The sequence below is a fragment of the Genypterus blacodes genome, unplaced genomic scaffold (genome assembly GCF_046128005.1).
Source record: "Genypterus blacodes isolate CSIRO-AG114 ecotype Tasmania unplaced genomic scaffold, CSIRO-AGI_Gbla_v1 ptg000044l_1, whole genome shotgun sequence".
NCBI classification, from domain to species: domain Eukaryota; kingdom Metazoa; phylum Chordata; class Actinopteri; order Ophidiiformes; family Ophidiidae; genus Genypterus; species Genypterus blacodes.
In genome coordinates, this window is record NW_027466857.1 from 8,192,951 (window position 1) to 8,212,191 (window position 19,241).

A 19,241-nucleotide genomic window follows, 5' to 3' on the forward strand; every position below is an offset into this window, starting at 1 on the left:
GAAAGGTCACAGCTTCCTGGCCGCATTATGTCCGTTAATGGTACGTGAAAGCTTTTGGATCGCATCAGTGAAATCTCTGTTGATCACCACCAAACGTAGCGCCAGTAACCTATCTGTCATGTTGACTATGTTTTCCCCCTGGGGGACACGATGGCAGGAGAGGCTAAATTCATTAACTGCAGCACAACTGGGGTATAATTAAGTTGTGCACTGTAGGCAGAAAGCATACATACACAAGGAGCAGGACCACAAAACAAATTACAATCACTCCCAAGGCCCAATACTTGATCAAAAGAGAAAAAAAAGAAAAAGTTGCTGGTGTACTAATAATATATCATTTGTCAATGGCAACTGTGAAAAGCCTTTCAAAAGTGTATAAAGTGGAGAGCTGCAATCATGCTGTCTTTGTGCTTGTCAACTGGCATTTAGAAATCCCTGCTCCATGCTAAAATGCTGACCTTTCCCACTTCCCCCCAGGGCGCTCTCTCCTACAAGTTATTGGAGTCGTTTCTCAGCTGTGAAGTCAAAGTCATGTTGTGAGCCCTGTGTCGTGACCTCCATTTACTTTCCAGAGAAGACTCACTTGGCTTCAGTGGTTAAGCGGTCCAATTAGAGAGTGTTGTTTGTGTCCCATGAGTTTGATTTTAATTTCCGCAACCATGGGAATGGCGAGCCCCACCAGCTCCATCCCACAGCACCCCACCCCCCCAAGCCCCCCACCACCCACCCCCCACTCCCCACCCCCCAGCTGCCATACCGCCACCAACCACTAGACCACCGCTAGAGGTGCGTCAACAGCCCCTGAACAACAGTCATTGATGTGACAGAGTGCAAGATAAAGTTATTTTGTCTCCCCGCGGGTCACGACTGTGTCACGCCACGGCAACAGAAGAACCGGTGCGGAAAGAACATTTTAATTCAATGGGGGAGTGACGGGGCGAGCGGAGAGGGAGAAGGGGCACGACCCAAAATAAATGATTCTTGCTCCTGCTTTAGCCCCAGGATTCCACGTCAAGCTTAACTAATGTGCAATTAAGCTTTAGACTGGGAGAAAATCACCTTGTAAAAACATTTGTCAAGTGAACTGTTTTTCTGTTCTGCTTTGCTAATTAACAAGGGAATGGGAAGAGGGGTTTGTTTGTGTGTGTATTTACATATACATGAATAAAATAAATATCTACACTGTTAGGGGAGAGCATTACCAAATCCCTTCATATATCTCTATTAGACAACACTGACATGTAAGTCCCTATCATTAAGCAATAATAGTTTACTTTACAGCTCATGAACTACAGTATCAACAAATTAAGCCCCACTGATGGCGTTGGGTGCCAAGCGAAGCATTGTGGTCGAGGGAGGGAGGAGAACCCAGGTCTTTATTGTGTCTGTCACATTAGAGGATATTGCAGGCGCACTCCGAGTAATGAAGACCACTTCTAAAGTAATTTAAAAGTCAAATCATCACTGTCTGTGAATTTCAATGATGTTTAAAAGAAAGCTCAACCTCCAGGCTTTGGAGGGTAAGAGAGAGAGAGAGGGAGAGAGAGGGAGGGAGTCAGGGCAATGGGAGTCGGGAAGTTTCCGCCTCCTCGCCGGACACAAAGGTGAGAGTTAAAAAGGTGAAGCTGGAGCCGCGGTGAGGCTCAGGGGAGAGAAGAGTGTGGGGGGGGGGGGGGGGGGGGTGGAAACTAAAGGAAATGTGTCGACTCCAGCACTGCACCTAAGTACAAATTTGCAGTACATGTACATCCACCCTCTGTACTCTGTTTTCTTATGCGGCGGTTGTATTTTCTGGTTATTTTGCACATTCAGGCTTTCAACAGGAGATAAATCATATCCAGCATTGTGTCGCTATTGTTTGAACACCTCCTGTCTAAGGTTCTGGCTGAACGGCACAATGCATTTTTCTCAATTTCCTCAAGAATACAGGAACATTACATTACATTACATTACGATCATTTTGGCAGACGCTTTTATCCAAAGCGACTTACATTACATTACCACTCTTCGCAGAGGGGGGAGCAATTGAGGGTTCGGTGCCTTGCTCAGGGGCACCTCGGCAGGGGCTCGAACCGGTGACCCTCCGGTTCCCAAGCGGAAGCACTACCCACTGAGCCACTGCCTCCCCACATGTAACCCATCAGCCGACCCCAGGGACCAGAAGATTTTATTATTTTTGTTTTTTCAAGAGTTTTCATGTCAAATCTTTAATGTTTGGTGATACATTGACATGTTCTTTTCATATACTTCTTTTCCTTGCCATATATACTTGCTGCTTTTACTTTGTACTTGCAGTTCATATTTTCCCATTGGGCTATTTGCTGTCCTGCCTTCCTGCAGGTAGATGAATCTGAGGCCGTGGATATGAAGGTGGAGGACTCTCGAGTGTGGGTTCCCGCAGAGGAACCTATTATTAACCCAGCCTTCCTCCTTACCTCCAAGATCTGGGAGTTTTGCCAGGATCTGCCCATCCACTGGATACATCCCTCCCCAATGAGCGGTAAGAGCACGGGGGCACCTCTGCCTCTAAATGCAGCCGATTAACACCCGCTGGAGGGCATCCCTGCTGGCCAGATGGAGATCCATAGAGACTGCATGATTTCCAACAATATGAGCAACCTGACGAGACGACTCTTTGTGTGTTTAGAGAGTTGAGAGGTTGATGGTCACCTGGAGATTTGCTTTTTATGGATCTTTCTCCTAAGGACGTGTGGGTTGAACTAATCAGAATCTGTGGAAAGTGATTTGTGTGTTGTACAGCATCACAACAGCAACCCCATTGTTTGACAGCAGCATGAAAAAGCTTGGAATGAATTCCAGCATATTTTCTCCTGAATGTTTGTAATTACCAGGAGGCCACTGGGAAAAGAGACAATAGCAGGCAAAATTCAATCTAAGAGCTTTCTCATTTTAGCTCAAACAATGAAAATACTGTTGTTTTGCAAGTGCATAAATATCCGTTGCCTTCCCTAATTGAAGTGTGTGTTCAGGCGCAGAGCTCCATGAGGTCGAAATTGCAGAGGACGCACCTGACGCAGAGGTCACAGGTCACCGTTTCACTCGCGATGTCGGCGACGACCCTCCCGTGAATGATTACGTAAGTAGACTCTGTATACCGGGGACCACGCCATAAAATACAGTACATTCACTCCGGCTCTGGCTGTGCCGAGACTCTTTCTGCATATAAATCGCTCACTAATTGATGTTAAAACTGACTTTGTGCACCAGAGGGCATAGCAATTGCTCTATATATCTGTTTAAGTAAGGCCAGTTCATTGAAAACTCCCTTAATGTCTCTCCGTTAATTGAGAGGAATATCCAGCCCTTGAAAGGCAGCAACTTCTGCCTACAGCGCCCATTAGTGCCTTTTTTCACTTTTTTTCTGAGGCAGTAGAAAGCAGTGTACAAGAGGAGCGCTCTCAAGGTCACTGAACAGATGAGCTACTTTTATAAATGTTTTAATTATCAAAGCATATAAAACGAATGGATAATCCAAGTGCCTTATTTAGGCGCAGCACATGTAAACCACGCAGTGCTGATTAATTACCCTTCACTCCCAGGAAGATCATGCAATGAATTACAGTACATTACAAATATTATGCCGGCATAACATACAGGAGAGACCAGCGGTTACACATACAAAGCCCACAGGGATGTGAGAACACGAAGACACCACACACACACACACACGCACACTTTTGATGGCAAGTGAGAGCAAAGTTATGCTGGATACACACTGGCAACTCAGTCAGGCTGCGCTGTGCATCACAGCTGCTGAAGCCTCTGTAAGTGGAATCCGTTTGGCAATTACACACAATTAAAAAAAAAAAAAGAAAACATCCCAGAATTAGAATGACTTTGTTGGATTGAACTAACATCACTCAGTTGATTGTATATTTAAGCTGTGGCTGCAATGTGTCCACTGCTCAAACATGTCATTTTTTTCAAACCAGCTTTGTTATTGGAGATGAGAATGAGGCAAAATGCTCCAGAATTTAGGATGAGGACGAGTCAAGACGATTCCAAAGCCAGCAAAATGAGGTCAGGGGGAGTGAGATGAATAATGTAACAATTAAACGCGTTCTGCACTGAAGGCTTGTTTCAGAAACAAGAAATCAGGTAAACGGGCCAATAATCCAGGAGGCGAACAACAAAAGAGAAAATCCATCGGAGGTGAGAGTCTGTGAGGAGTCATAAGTCCAGGAGCAATAGAAAACACGATCACTGGGACCTCACAACAGAATCACATCAGCGCACCGGAAACTCAAGTTGCAATACAACTCACATAAGAGAATCTGGCGAAAACACACCAGGGAATGGCTGGAAATGTACCGTGGGAGGACTGCTGAGGGGATGAGGATCAGGTGTGTGTAGCAGGTAATTGGATAAAGAGACTGATTGGTTAATGAGCGAGGAAGCAGGAACAACCAGCAGACACACCTGCACAGACACACACACACGCAGGAAAACTCACAAGCAGAGCAGGAGGGAGGGAGGGAGGAGTTTAAATTCAGGCCACAAAAATCGATAGTAGTTAATAAATCCATCCATTTTTAATGTTTTACAGAATGAAGCTGTATGGCAGAAAAATTATCAAGACCATAAGTGAACGCGTCCAATTGGCCGTCTGACCTAAAGAAAAAAGTAAAACCAGCGTTAAAACCAACGCTACAGCCTTGCCTATGTGAAAATGTCATGCACACACATACAACCCCCCCCCTCCCCACACACACACACACACACACACATTCATACACATACACACGGCCTCATTCAGCACTCACAGCTGAATAGCCACTAAAGCTAAATTCGAGGATAATGAGCTCGGCTCCGTCTCCTCCTCAGAGCTGTAAGAAACTGTGAGAGACATGCAGAGAAATGAGACGTCCTATAATATTAACATTTATCAGGCCCATCCCAGGAACACCTCCTGCTCAAGTCCTCAATTTTCCCCCGCTTCCCTGGTCTTCATCCTCATCTTCAGTGGCGGCGAGATGCAGCCACCATGCAATTAAAACATACCAGGGGATGAAAACCTCAGTTCCCCTTTTAAAATGTTCTGCCTGTGTCAGCTGAGTAAATCATACGGCTGCAATCCATTCCAGCTCTGCATCCTGCCGCTTTTTGTGGGTCCAGTGATAACAAAGGCCTTTGTGACCAAGCAGAGGGAAGGCAGCAGCCTGTAATTGGGAGTCTGAACTCCCGTTCATGCCAGTGGGAAGCCAAATGCGTTATCCAAATCTTTTTTTTTTTCCTTTCCTGCGGAGCCACAATTCATGAAAATGCGCACACATTCAAAAACATACCCAGATACATCTAAACACACACAGACACACACAGTCTGTTACTCACACTATTTCCCGAGCTGCTGACCTCTTTTTATCTGCCTCTTTCACATGTGCACTCACCTCATCTGCGTTTCATAAGGCAGAATTTCCGTGCGGCGTCTCTCGGCGGCATACGTTTGTAAAGCTGAATAATCCTTTGAGTCCTTGTGACAGGATGGTAGATATATGAAGTTGACCTTTTGCCATGGCTGCCACGTCTGAGCGCATTGTGTAGCAGCGGTGGCCCTGGAAATTTGAAACTGAATAACTACCAACTGACAGAGCTGAGGGGACGCGGCCACTGTCCTTGACCCCCACGGCGAGGATGGGCTTCTGAGATGAAATGACCTCGATGTTGCACGGGCTCACGCACAGACACGTTAACATGTTTGTGCCCAGCGCGCGGGTCTATGTGTGTCCGAGCTTTTGTTTTGCGGGTTAAAGCTGCGTGGCAATGGGACCTGCGCTCCATCCTCACAGAGCACAAGATTGAAGTTTGGGGTCAGCCGTCATGAATACGAGCAGCAGAAGATGATGCAATTCAAACCTGTGAGTGTAATTTCTGTCTGTGCAGGCAGTTGCACTGACGCCAAAGCTCCTTATCACTTAGGAAAGCCAGCAGTGTGTCCTGAAGTGTATTACTATCGGCGTATTCATTTTGTTAGAATTCCATTGTCATTCTACTTCTCTTTGGAGCACAGTGAGATGAAATCTGAGATCAGGACATAGTTCCTGCACAAGCGACAAAGCATTTCATACGCAGCACTGTCCTATGTGTCAACATGAAAACCCCTTTGAATACAAAGCAGGGCATGAAACAGAAATGTTATCTCTGGTGTTTTGATCCCAGAATGAAAGTGATGAGCTTGGCTATGAGATTTAATAACATACCCAGGCATGTGCTTCAAGCTCATGAAAAGCAGTGATCAGTGTGTGTGAAATAACATCAACAAGTGTGGAATTTAAAGGAAGCGTGCTTTGATTCATTACATCTTATTGAATGTCTGACACAGTTTTCTACTCTGCAGACTCATTCATATCCAGTGCTTCACATTATGCACAGAAGTGTCCGTATGTGTGTGTGTGTGTGTGTGTGTGTGTGTGTGTGAGTGTATTTGAATGTGCATACGTGCACAGATGCAGCAAGAGGGTAATGGCTTTTACTCTTCATTAATGCTGCTTGTTTGTGAGTGACTGCCTCAGATTTCCCAAGGTGAACCATTCTGATCACTGCAGCAGCCCACTAGAGACGGGAACTCAAAGCCGCAGTGATTAATATGTAGCCTCCGTCTTAAAAGGATAGCTCTGATTAATTGTCTTTAAGGTACAATGGCACCTATATGGCTGTTTGCTTTGACAAACACAACCTCATTTGAATAAAAATATCTTCTTCATTTTCTAAGCCAGAGCTCAGGATTTCCTAACATCACAGCTTGATCTGCCAGGAACAGATACGATTATCGCCGGTCCGTTGGCGGCTTTCGTGCTGCTTTCCATAACAGATTGTTGCCTTGAAGCTGATGACCTGAAACTTGCCTGGAACAATGAATCAATCCCACATTTTCTTAATACTGTATCACATCTCACACCGTCTCTATGTGTTTCAAGTATGTCTCACCAGCGTGTAATTTATCAATGTTAAGAGCAGACTCTTATTTTTCTGATTCATGCTTTTTGAAGTGATTATAGTCTGCTCCTCACTACTGGAAAGAGCAGAATAAATTGGACAAATAAAACATCTACAAATCATTGTGTGTGTGTGTGTGTGTGTGTGTGTGTGTGTGTGTGTGTGTGTGTGTGTGTGTGTGTGTGTGTGTATGTGTGTGTGTGTGTGTGTGTGAGAGAGACAGACTACCCTGACTGTAAAGATTAGATGCAATGAAACCCCTAATTTCCATGCTTAATGTAGTGGAGGACTGAAGGGACCTATGGGTGCCGTCCCCTTAAACGATTCCCACACATTCTTCTCTCCCAACGGTAGGCTGTGCTTTTTTAAGTGACTCGGTCATTGTAAGAATCAGGCCGGTGTTCCAACGGAACGGGAGGTCCAGGTAGGTCTGTGGCAGCGGACTGTCTCAGAGGATTCATTTACCAAAAAGAGATTGAAATGTGGTCAAATGCATAGCGAGAGCAGTCGCTGCTTCAACCCACACCGAGGGTTAAGTGGCACTTCTCTGAACCCCATTTGGAGTTGCTCTTGATCAAAGGCATGACACTCAGTCCCACGAGTCTATGAGGGCATGAACCAACCGGCACAATGGAAAAATTCCAAGGGCCATTAATTCTACCCAATTTACCTTTCGTTTGGGTTTCATTTGGCCCCTCTATAAATTCAGAGGCAGCCAGTGAGAGCAAATGAAAGAATCCTTGTTAGACGATCATTACTCTGCTAATTGCTTTAGGAATGTGCCATGCACTTAAAGTCAAGGTCAGGAGGAGGGCGCCAAGACATGGGGAGCTCTAATTTGAATGCTCTATTGGAGGAGGGTAAGCCATTTTGGTGCCGAGTGTGGGCTGCGGTCGGGGGAGTTAAGAGGTCGGAGATGAAAGAAATAGTGTAATTACACCGGTAACTACCGACGTTGGCGTCCCTTTGATTGAAGATAGCCCTGGAAGAGAGGTGGAGAAGGCTGGGATCAGAGATGGAGCGCGGTGCAGGAAAGGAGCACTGCTTCCTCGAGCATAATAGAAAGGTCAGAGGTATTATATCATGTTTTATGCTCCTGGAGCTTAAATCAAGGCGGCCTACTTTCCCTGCTATCTTGATCTCTTTGTCACAGTCATCAAGCACGGCACAACTTTGCCACCACATTTTCACATCAATTGTGATCTTTTTGCTCCTGTTTAGGTTTTTACATATATCCTACTAACCCACAGCCATAGCAGGCTCATCAATTCACACCATCAAATCCCTCATCCTCTGCCCTTGCCTTGGGGGAGATGGCATTTGTCATGTGTGCGATTATGATCCCAATCCTGTGTCCTTTGCAGAGAGACGTCGGAATTGAACTGGATAATCGTCTGGATGAAATGGGCTATTGCTGCCAGTACTGTCGTCAAGGCGAGCGCTACTGCCAGCGCTACTACGAGCCCCTGGGTGGCTTCAACCCGTGGCCATACTACTACCAAGGAGGCCGGGTGATCTGTCAGATTGTGATGCCTTGCAACTGGTGGATCGCCCGCATGCTGGGGAGGATCTGAGGAGATTTTGCCCATCTGGAAACGTCAGTGTGAGTGTGATTCTGCTCTGATCAATGCTCCACACCACTTGTGAGACCGAAGCAGTCCATTGCACACAATTATTATCTAATCTGAAAGTGAGCCCACTAAGTATAAGCTTGTTTAAACCTAATTTGGTGCGTTCTTATTATTTCTGGAAATATTTCTGATTGTTTACAGCTGATTGTGTTGTTGCATATTTGATCCAATGCAGTGGATGCAGCTTAATGTTATCATTCCTCTTTTCTCTTTACTTGATAGCTTTAAATGTTGAGTCATTCTATACTGTTGTGTATCAAAACATCTATGCTCTTGTTACATTCTTTTTTCGGTTTTTTGCTATTCATGCTTTGGCCATAATTAAAAGGTGCACAAACCCTCAATTGCCCTGTTTGATGTAGTTGTTGTAGTTATGATATTCTGCATTGTTTTCACTTCTGCAAAGTGCTTTTAATGTTGCTCGCACCTTTGCTGAGCTCAAACTAATAACTCTCTGCAAGTAACCGTAATAATAAATGCAATAGCTGCTGTGTTATCAAAATCAAAACCACAAGGCGCAAATCTCCTCATGGGTATTTTTTATTTGATTTGTGTAATTCCAAAAGCGAAACACAAAGACAAAAGAGTTGAAAGACGTTGTGTTGTGGTGTCGCAGTTTGCTTTGTAGCCTTCCATACATTTCAATCTCTCTCTCTGATTCTTCCAATTATAATTTCATTTCATTAATCTCAGTTGTCCAATCAAATGAAACAATACAACTGTCTTGAAATAAACGTAATTCCCCGGTGCGTTTGTGTGCTATTGTAGTTTCTGACTCATCCAATCCATCTAATAGACAAATCTCTATCATATTCATTAGTCCCACTGCTCATTACAAAAAAAACATTCTGCATCAAATTAATAGACATTTAAGCTCATTTTGTTTCTACTTTATCACTAAACTCTCTTGGGTAAATGAGAAGCATATAAAGATACATAGATTAAAGCAATAAAACAGGTATTTGACCGATGTCAAACACTGACTGTTGGTTCAATATGATGATAATGTCGTCTGAATCAATATCATTTGGTAGTAAAGTGGTTTTGGCGTAAAACGGTGCAAAACAAAAATTTGGTTTATGGAAATGCACTTAAGACGAGTTCAGGCCTTAATCGCATTGTTTATTTTTAAATCAATGAAGTCAATGGCCCAAAGCAACATGTCAAGTAAAAAATAGTGGCATGAGTTAGCAAATGCAATAATTGCAAACATATTTCAAATAAACTGACAAGTATACTGCAAAGCACTTCAGGCAGTTGTGAAAAGTTCTTTAAGTCAGGGTTTATATAATTCATTTCTTGCTACTTCTCCCATATCGCATCAAATACTCAAGTGTTTATTAAAACTGATACAGCCGGGCCGCTGTTTGTTTGTGTGGCGTGCGCGCTCACACGGCCTGGAAATCGTGTTATTTTTGTATTGCTCAAGTCGATCTTGCAAGGTCTCCCAGGACTCTAAGGACTCTTTTGTGTAGTCGTGAGAGTAAATTGCCATTGAAAGCCCAGAGAGCCGCTTTGAATGGGACAACTCAACCTGACTTGAAAGACTGACACAAATATTACAGCCGGCTCGCCACAGATCCTCGAAGTCAATAGGGACGAGGAATCCAGTATTAAACTTGTTAGACAAACATGTGGCGTTGGTGGTAATATCGTGGAACCAACAAGCTGATCACTCAATGCTCCCGATGCTTCAGTGTGTGTGTTTCTTTGTGTGCACATACAAACGCATTCAGGGAATCTGCAGGAACAACTGAACTGAACTGAAGACTAGAAATTGGCTTTAATGAAAACACTAATACTTCTGATCTTTGATTGTAGAAATGCAAATGTGCGTTGAATCGGTGACTTGTTTGGGTTCAGTGCTTCCCTTTAGAATGTAGAAACAGGATGAAGTCTCATTTCTAGCATTTTTCTCAATCTTGCAGAAAACCCCAAGTGGAAACCTCATTTTGTCTCCATAGTCTGAGTTCATTTAAAAACAATAAATGGTGTCACATGTGATTGGCTGATGATAGTGATCAGTCTTCCAGTGAAATGGACACAGCGGAACAAGAGCAACAAGCATTCTGTTAGAGATGTGGTGGACGGCAGGCATGATAACAAAAATGAGGATCGATATGTTTGACCCTGAGAGAGAGAGGAAGATGATCCCACAACGTAGAGAACCAACACCTACCACGAATCTCAGTCAGTAGAAGTGGTGGTAGAAGAAAGGTGTGTTTGCATTGGTAGTTGTGATTTGGGTCTACAGGCTCACCGGTGCCCAGGCAAATACAACCCAGTGGGGAACTAATGACCATCAGCAGAGGCTGACATGGTATAAGCCCAATGATTTGCTTCTGCTGTTTTTACTAGATATGTTGGGTTACCACATATCTAATGGCTAATAAAGATGATTGACAGTGTGTAAATGCGTATCCATGGTGGACCAAATAAATTGAAGGATCTAATCTCTGAAAAAAGCAGCACATTTATCCATTGTAAGTACAAGATCAACAATTTCAACTCACCAAAAATCACCCACACTAAATGAACACAGCCCCCTCTGGCTGTGTGTGCACAATGGACAGCAAAGCATCATCTCAAAGTCCCTAACCAGCACGTAATGAGCCTCAATTTAACAAGCACAAAAGCAGCAAAACAGCCACCATCTCTCAAATATCATCTGTAAACGCCAGAGCGGCACAGGGGGGACAGAAAAGCGCTTTGGCAGACGTAATCAAGAGGAGCACATTGAAGTACGTGCATCAAATGTGACAATTAAACAATAAGCGGCTCAATAAATCAAACGGTTCATGCAATCAGACGAAGTTAAGTGACTGACGTAGCCGGAGCAAGAAGCAAACAAGTCCACCCTGCCGTCGTTGGGAGAGTCGATTCATTGAGCCCATTCATTGGTTTTTAATTCCACCTTCATTACGACGAGAGCGACGTCTGACGAACTGACAGCAACAGTGACCTGTGTTGACTCTTAAAAACTGGGTAATATTTGTGTTGTTTATCAAATCTAACTTTCCGCTGCTGTTCAGCCTCCACAAGTGCATTCGTTTGTGTGTCCCCCACACACACACGCAAACTGTGGCAGGTGATGCTCAAAATCCATCAAAAATCTTATTAGCAGTTCATGTTGCCAAAAAAAACTACTTTCTAAACCAAATGTTCTAAAAACTAAAAAAAAAATCCACAATCTACTGTAGATTATGTGTGTGCCCAACAATCATAGTTCATCATGTTTGTTAGCTTACGAGGTTTAATTAAGATTTTCATCGCAGTGGGCCGACATTACCATAGATATGAAGCAGATCTGTGAGGCCGTGACAGTGAAGCGCTCCTTAAACAGAATGAAAGGATAAGCACATATGAAAATCTAATTTCAAATGGTGCCCGCCACAGTTTTCTCATGCATTTGAAACACTAAGATCACACTCACTCACTCACTCACACACACACACACACACGTCCCTCCAGAGTGTGTTTGTCACTGCTTTGATGAAGAGAAGATTTAAAAAAAAACAGATACAGTGTGTCTGCTAGGTTGAGACACGTTCAAAGCATTTGTACCAACCTTGGCCTGAGGAATAGCTACGATCAAGTCCGCTCACAAGTCAATTCTCATTTGGTTACTTATCAAAAAAGGAAGGAAACTTAACTTCCACTTGATTGTTTTTAATGTCAGATGCTGCCTGTTGGTTTAAGGTCGACGAGTTCCTATTCTGGGCCGGACGACAGTGAGAGACCAACGCGTGAGGAGTGTCTGTATTTAGATTAGTGACCTGAAGGAACAGATCCGTCCATGCCATGACTGCAGCTCGGTCACTGATAAGCACACATGTATTACCAGTGCCATCATGTGGGGTGAGACGTGTACTGCTGCTTCCAGATGCCGTCTCTCACAAGCCAGACCTCGTTTTTCTGCATGTATTCCTCATTTCTTTCAGCCTGGCATTAAAAGCCTATAAAGTTGCTTCTGTGAACAAAAATTGTTTTTTATCGTGGCACGGTCGCAACCTCAAATGTGGGTTGTCATGTACACACTGCTTAGCTACAATAGGCATGAAACTGCTGCCACGAGGTCCCTTTCTCTGAAATGTTCCAGTCAGTCTGGTGACCTGATGGTTAAATAATCTCTCCCTGCTTCCTTCCTGCTACAGGCTGGAGGCACAATAATGTCAGCCGTCATCCTTCAACTGCTCCCACTGTGAGAGGCAGCATGGCACAGCAGTAAACACTCGCGCTGTGTCAGTGGCTGCAGGCGACACAGAAATAGTCCTCGTCTCTCAGGGCCCGGCTCTCACTCCATCTTCAGGGGTCTCTGACTCACTAACCACGGCGTAGCACAGACATAACAACTGTTAGTGGCCTTTCATTATTTTAGTAATCCATAACAGTCTCCGCTTACCATATGGCAGACGATCGATGAACCGCTGCACAACAACGCAAAAGTGTCTATTTGGATGGAATAGAAGGCTGTTTGTAACGGAACGTGCCGCTCCTGTTATGATTTCAGACTCAATCAAAAATAATTCTCCCATCTGCAAAGAGGAGGAAAGGAGTTGAAGTGGTGAATGTGTCATTTCTGGACTGTGTGTGTGTGTGTGTGTGTGTTTGTGTGTGTGTGTGTATGTGTGTGCGTGTGTGTGCCAACCCAATGGCAAGATTGGACTGTGTGGCACACAGCTGTGTATGTGGGTGCAGGGAGAGTAGACAAGACCTGCTGCCAGACAGCTTTCCCAACACCCCCTATCCTGAAACACACACACACACACACACACACACACTTCAACATAACACATTCGCCAACGGTCTCAATCCAGGCCAGTATAACCCCTTCACCTGCCAACCACGACACACACACACACACACACACACACACACACACCTCCTCATTCGTGGAGCCACTGTGACAACCTCAGCAGTCTTCAGCTCTGGGCATGTCACATGTTAATATATTCATCCACCCACAGACACACTGGAGGAGCAGGGCTCTTAAGTACAGTCCGATCAGACTCTGGCTAATGGCTCCAATCCAGTTTCCCAGCTTTTCTCTTCATCAAATGTCATGTGGTTAAACCACCCCTCCCTCCCCCCAAAAAAACCCCCAGACCCATCAGCAATACGACTTCAAATATTCAAGGTTAAAGCTTCAGTTTGTTTCAGTTTCAGTCTTGGATGAATAACCCAAGGAGCCAGTTGTAAGCTGTTGTCTAATTTCGCCGTTACCTTCTTTAATTTATGATTTAGTGCAGCTCAACGTTTCAACAGCACTCCCTCCACTCCTCTGTGACAGCAAAACAAACAGATGATCTTTAGTGAGGAAGATTTTGCTTTAATTAGAACATGGACTTCTTTTTTTAAAAATCTAGTCTATATTCAGCATAACAGAGGACATCCACAACCCCCAAACAATATGAAATAACAAAACATAAGGCAGAAATAAGCAGTGGACATACCTCACCATCTCACAGTTAACAGTGCTTTTAAGGAGGAGGAGGAAGAGGAGGAGGAGGGTGGAGGAAGGAGGGGGTATGGCAGGTACAGGAATATATACAACATAAACCTCTGCAAAGCAAAACACAGGCAGCTTGATCCCCATGTTGAGTTTTGGATTTCAATGCAGCAGAGTAATGTAACCCAGTGTAAATGTTGATTGTCAGAAATGTTGCATAATTGCATGTGAATATACATTCAGTGTTTGTGTGTGTTTGTGTGCAGATGCAGAGCCCTTTGGCTGTTACGGGGCTTGTAAAGCAGCCTTTTAACTCCTGTCCTTAGGTGGAGGTCAGTTTGTCTGGCTGTCCTCACTCTCTGCAGCCACAGTCCAAGGGAAAATACAACCAATTTAGCCGCGCTAGCACTCACAATCAATATGGCTTCAGCTCCAGCAGGACCAAAGGGGCCAATCGGACATCTAGCCTGAGAGGTCCTTAACAAAGTGGGATGGAAAATAAAGGAGGGGAAAGACTCAACTTAGAAGGGGGAGGAGGAGGAGGAGGAGAGGAGAGGAGAGGAGAGGAGAGGAGAGGAGGCTACACTGGTAGATCATTTTACCCTTTATCACTGAGGAAAAAAAAGAAAAGAAGGAAACAAATATGACATGCGATACCAAAGACACCGTGGATACAGTTTCTGAACGGTTTATGAAGAAACACAGACCATAATATTTCTGAAAGCACAGCCCCCGCAGCTCGACTGTTAAAAAAGGGTGGAGGTATGTCTGCTGAGAAAGGGAAGAACCTAAGCACATTCAGTAGAAGTTAAAAATCATACACAACAGAATGTATCTACAATAGCATGTAAGAGAATATAACAGGGGAATAACGATGCTGCACTGAGCACTTAAAAGTCCAAAACTGTGAAAATACCAAAAGCTGATTACATGGAATGCTATACAAAAGAATGTTGGTCCAAAAAAAAGAAAACAAAGAAAAGAACTAAATAAGCTTCCTGGATTTACTTTCATATTATTTGTATTTTCCCTCATGTTTACACATGTAAATATTAGACAAATGTGCCTTTTTATACAGAATTTAGAAATTCACAAAATAAATAAATTCATTGTGGCCTTAAAATTGAATCTCAATTGTATATTATATGTATGTATATTTCCATATATATATTTCATTTCATATAAACAGGATTTAAACCTTGGACATACATTGATAAGATCGCTTTTATCCTGCATATTCTCTCCATTCCTGCCTCCCTATCTTCCTCTGCCTCAGGTCTGCAGCTCTATACAAACAGGTTTAACGTCGGATTGTCCTTGGTGGACAGAAAAATGCCCATTTCCATAGTAACACAGTATTTTAAGGCCAGGGGTAATAGAAAGGGAATGCATATATTTTTGTCTACATGAAAATGAATAATAAGGTCTTGTAGGAAAGGTCTGAAAAAAAACCATCCAGTCCATTTTCAGCTTTACCCAGACATTTCCAAGCACGAGTCTTGAGCAGTTTCATCTTCCTCCTCTAAGGCACTCTTCAATTTAACTCTGACTGGACGCCATGATGTGCTTATCCATCCCTCATCCAAACGAACAGGACACTGGACCATACAGCACAAATGTCAATCTCAAGTCTGATGTCATTGCACCATTTGGCATTCAGTCCTCCGATTTTTTGGTTTGTTGCATCATCCTTTTTGGAGCAAAGCCTCTTTTTACACTGCTACCAGTCCAGTGAGATGTACAGGTAAGAAAATTAGCAATTTAACTGGCACATTTGGTACACCTCCTCCCTGGTTTAACTAATGGCTATTTTCCAAGAGGGGGATGTCTGTGTTGCGTATGTGTGTGTGTGTGTGTGTGTGTGTGTTGGGGGTCAGGTGAACAGAAGATAATCTTATGATATCTTAAAAATACTAAACACCCCCTTGATTTTTATATTAGGCACATGTTCACAAAATATGTGAGTAAACATTGAATCCTGAGGCCAAACTGACCGACCTGAAGGAGCAACAACCAAGATCCTTTGCTCTGTGGAAGGAAAAGAAACCTTAAGTCTTGGTCTTAAAATCCCGCAGCCCCTAAGCCTCTGTGGGCTCCGTCTTTATCTGGATAAAGTTTGCAGGCAGCTGGACGGAGAGCGGCAGATCCTGCAGGACTTTGATTTCCTGCTCGTGCTGCAGGGACATCTCCCCACGCACCTCCAGCTCCTCCACAGGGGTCAGGCCCTCACTTGGGCTGCTGCTCTGGGAGGAGTGTCCATTAATTATAGTTCCACTTCCAAACCCCTGGCCTTGGTTTTGACTGGTACCAATGATCACAGTCCTATATTGCAGCTCGGCCTCTCCTACCTCTATCTCTTCCCTCTCAAAGGTATGTGCTATCAGTGATGGATCACCATTCACCATGGAATGGAAGTAAGTGGGGTCCAGCATCTCTTCTTTGACCTGCAGCCCGGTGAGGTCGCAAGACTTGAGCACCGTGGCGATTACCGTGCCGGGCTGCTGTGCCACCATGGTCTGCCCGCAGGTCGTGTTAATGGTGACCAGGCGCGGGAGACCGTTGAGGCTTGAAGCTGTGGAACTGATCACTCCTGGAGGGGACGCGCAGCAAGAGGAGGAGGTGGTGGTGGAGCCCAGGTTGACTAGAAGCTGCTGAGGAAGGCCATCCTGGAGACCGTCTGCTAAACAGCCCGCCTGGATGGTGAGCACATCTTTACCGCCTGCTGTGGTCGAGGGAACAGTATGGAGGATTACCCGAGGGGGGGAGTGGCCAGAGTCCCCGTTTGCCAAGACAGTGGTGAGGGGCAAAGACTGAAGGGAACTGGGGGATGTTAGGACCATGGGAACTGATGCAGGAGCACTGATGGTCCTTCAAAAACAAAATGAGCTGATTAGATAATTCACTAAGCTACAGCGCCATTATATTCACAATATCCAGTTTGTATCTTGGAGAATAAAGATAAAGATGAATCCTTAATGGAGCCCTATTCAATTCCGCACAAAGAGTTTAGCTACGATCCTAAAGAGCAGCGCTAATGCCCTCATTAATACAGCAATCTGCATTGTGGAAAAACTCTATTCAGCTTCTTTCCTAAATGCCCCAGAAAAAGTCCACCTGTGTGTCAACACTCACATCAAGCAGTTTACCTCCATTTCTATAAAAGCTGTTTTTGAAGCCTCACAGTTTGAACAAGCAACAAACCTTTCAAAAAAAATCTAACATTAATAACGAGATGACAGAGTTTCAGCTGGAGACAAGGTTGAGTGGTTTTTTGTATGATGTGACTTTTTGTGGGCGTATATGTTTGTGTGTGTGTGTGTGTGTGTTCCTATCTGAATTTGTAGTCTAGTAACATTGAGAGACCTCTGATCAGGATTAATCTTATCTCACAACACAAAAACCCACTGTGCTACATTCAAATCAAATTAAACCTTAATTTTGCCCTCAACATAAAAGAAAACCTTTGATTAAAGTGTGAACCTGTGTGTAAACGCTCCTACCTCATGGCTTGTGCCGGATCAGGAATAGTTGTGCAGTGACTGGTTTGCAACACATGGACAGCTTGGAAAAGCTGCTCGTTTCCACCGTTGGCTTCCTGGTACAGGAATTCATCATCAGGCTCTTTCTTCATCTGTTTCACTGATCCTGTGTGTTGACCGTGCGATTTCCCATTCCCTTTGGATCCCCCGCGGACAACGGACCGCCCGTTGCTGGACCTCTGGTTCCCGTAGCCTGGATTGGCATCAGAGCCTGCGTCTTCATCCTCAATCACCACCAGATCAGACGGCATTTCCTTGAACTGGTAGACTAGCCGCTGCCCCTCTACTTTAGCCAGGATGCCTCTCTGGTAGTAGTACCTGGAGGAGATGGGCCATAAAATGCTGTTTAACACATTACAGAGGTTATCATTCTCTCTGAACAGCCTCGTGTGATGTTAAATTGCCATTCTGGAGTGTTATTACGAACATTTCTATGGAATCATGTCTGCACGGTTCAGTGCTCGGTGGCAGCCACTATGCATGACAACGACGCCTTGGGAAATTAGTTTTTCATTTGTCAGAGGAAAGAGCTTTGAGACACAGTGCTCAGGGGACGCACGCTCCTCTTACCTGAGAGCTCTGCCCATGGTCTCATAGTTCATGTCGGGCTTGTTCTTGTGTTTTCCCCACAGCTTGGACACTGCCTTGGAGTCCACCAGTTTGAAGATGCCTTTCTCCCGCTGCGTCCACTTGATGTATTTGGGACAGGTGTTTTTATCCTGCAGCAGAGCCAGAAGGAATTCCCACAGATAGATGGTGTTGCCTGTGATGTGAAAGAGAATAATTAAGTCAGGTGAGATGCATAAGAGGCCATCAGGCATCTATAATTCATTTAGCGCTTCAGAGTTCAACTTTAAAAATGCAAAATGACAGGTTCACCCAGGTAGGATTACAATAGAAAGCACTTGTACTCATGTTGTGTCAATTGAGTGTGTGTTTCTACGTGTGCGTGTGTGTGTGTGTGTGTGTGTGCGCGCTAACGAAAGCAATTCATTATACAAGGCTTGGAAGTAGATTACTCTAATTTGCGAGATGCTTTGGCCAGAAGTGGTTAAAAACAGCAACCCTCCCAGTAGTCACTTGAATCCCAGACATGGTGACAGGATGATGTATATGTGTGCAGCTGAACCTGCCGTCTCCACCCCACTCCCCCATCCCCCCCTCCTCTTTGTGTCACACTTTACTGTGCAATGAGGGCTCACGTCGAGCAGCACTACTGTGGTTGCTGTTGCAAGTGCATCAATGTGCCCTCCAGCCTGCAATCACTTCTCTTTCCCAGTGAAACGCAGCACTCCGAGATCCCCTCATCCATTAACTCGCCAAGATTTAACCCCGCTGGACTGCGGGGGTTGAGGACTGCTGTTCCCCCACTCCACAGCAGGAAACAGAGCATACACAAGAGGAGGGGGGACCTTGATTTTTATTGGCTCATTACAGAGGAGAGGACTAGTTAGTGAGACTAACCTTTGCCTTCTTTGCTCTTCTTCCTGAGTGGCAGGTTAGGGGTGGTGATAGGTGAGCAGGGTCGCACCACCCGCGGCTTTCGCACTATGACAGAAATTGAGGCTTAGTCTATTTTATGCGTGAAAAGTCACCAATTATCTACCAGACTGGAATTTTAGCACAGGATATAATTGCAGTGTTCTAACAATGCCTGCAGGAGAGGAC

General features: G+C 44.6%; 2 protein-coding genes across 6 annotated transcripts in view; one reads left to right on the top strand and one right to left on the bottom strand.

Annotated features, from left to right (window-relative positions):
- tnmd (tenomodulin) overlaps nt 1–8,929 on the top strand; it is a 41,648-nt gene extending 32,719 nt beyond the window's left edge. The window contains exons 5-7 of one of the 2 annotated variants that reach the window (XM_076149211.1): nt 2,341–2,500; nt 2,991–3,097; nt 8,319–8,929. In XM_076149211.1, the coding sequence (XP_076005326.1) occupies nt 2,341–2,500; nt 2,991–3,097; nt 8,319–8,528 (477 nt within the window). In that variant the 3' untranslated portion in view covers nt 8,529–8,929. The remainder of the gene's footprint in view (nt 1–2,340; nt 2,501–2,990; nt 3,098–8,318) is intronic. The other variant, XM_076149212.1, reaches the window with a different exon arrangement.
- Nucleotides 8,930–15,113: 6,184 nt separating this feature from the next.
- Nucleotides 15,114–19,241, bottom strand: part of elf1 (E74-like ETS transcription factor 1) — a 32,071-nt gene continuing 27,943 nt past the window's right edge. For all 4 annotated transcript variants that reach the window (XM_076149034.1, XM_076149032.1, XM_076149036.1 and 1 more), the window contains exons 6-9: nt 19,038–19,121; nt 18,144–18,336; nt 17,535–17,891; nt 15,114–16,902 (exon numbers count right to left, since the gene is read on the bottom strand). In XM_076149034.1, coding sequence (XP_076005149.1) covers nt 16,113–16,902; nt 17,535–17,891; nt 18,144–18,336; nt 19,038–19,121 — 1,424 coding nt within the window. In that variant the 3' untranslated portion in view covers nt 15,114–16,112. The remainder of the gene's footprint in view (nt 16,903–17,534; nt 17,892–18,143; nt 18,337–19,037; nt 19,122–19,241) is intronic.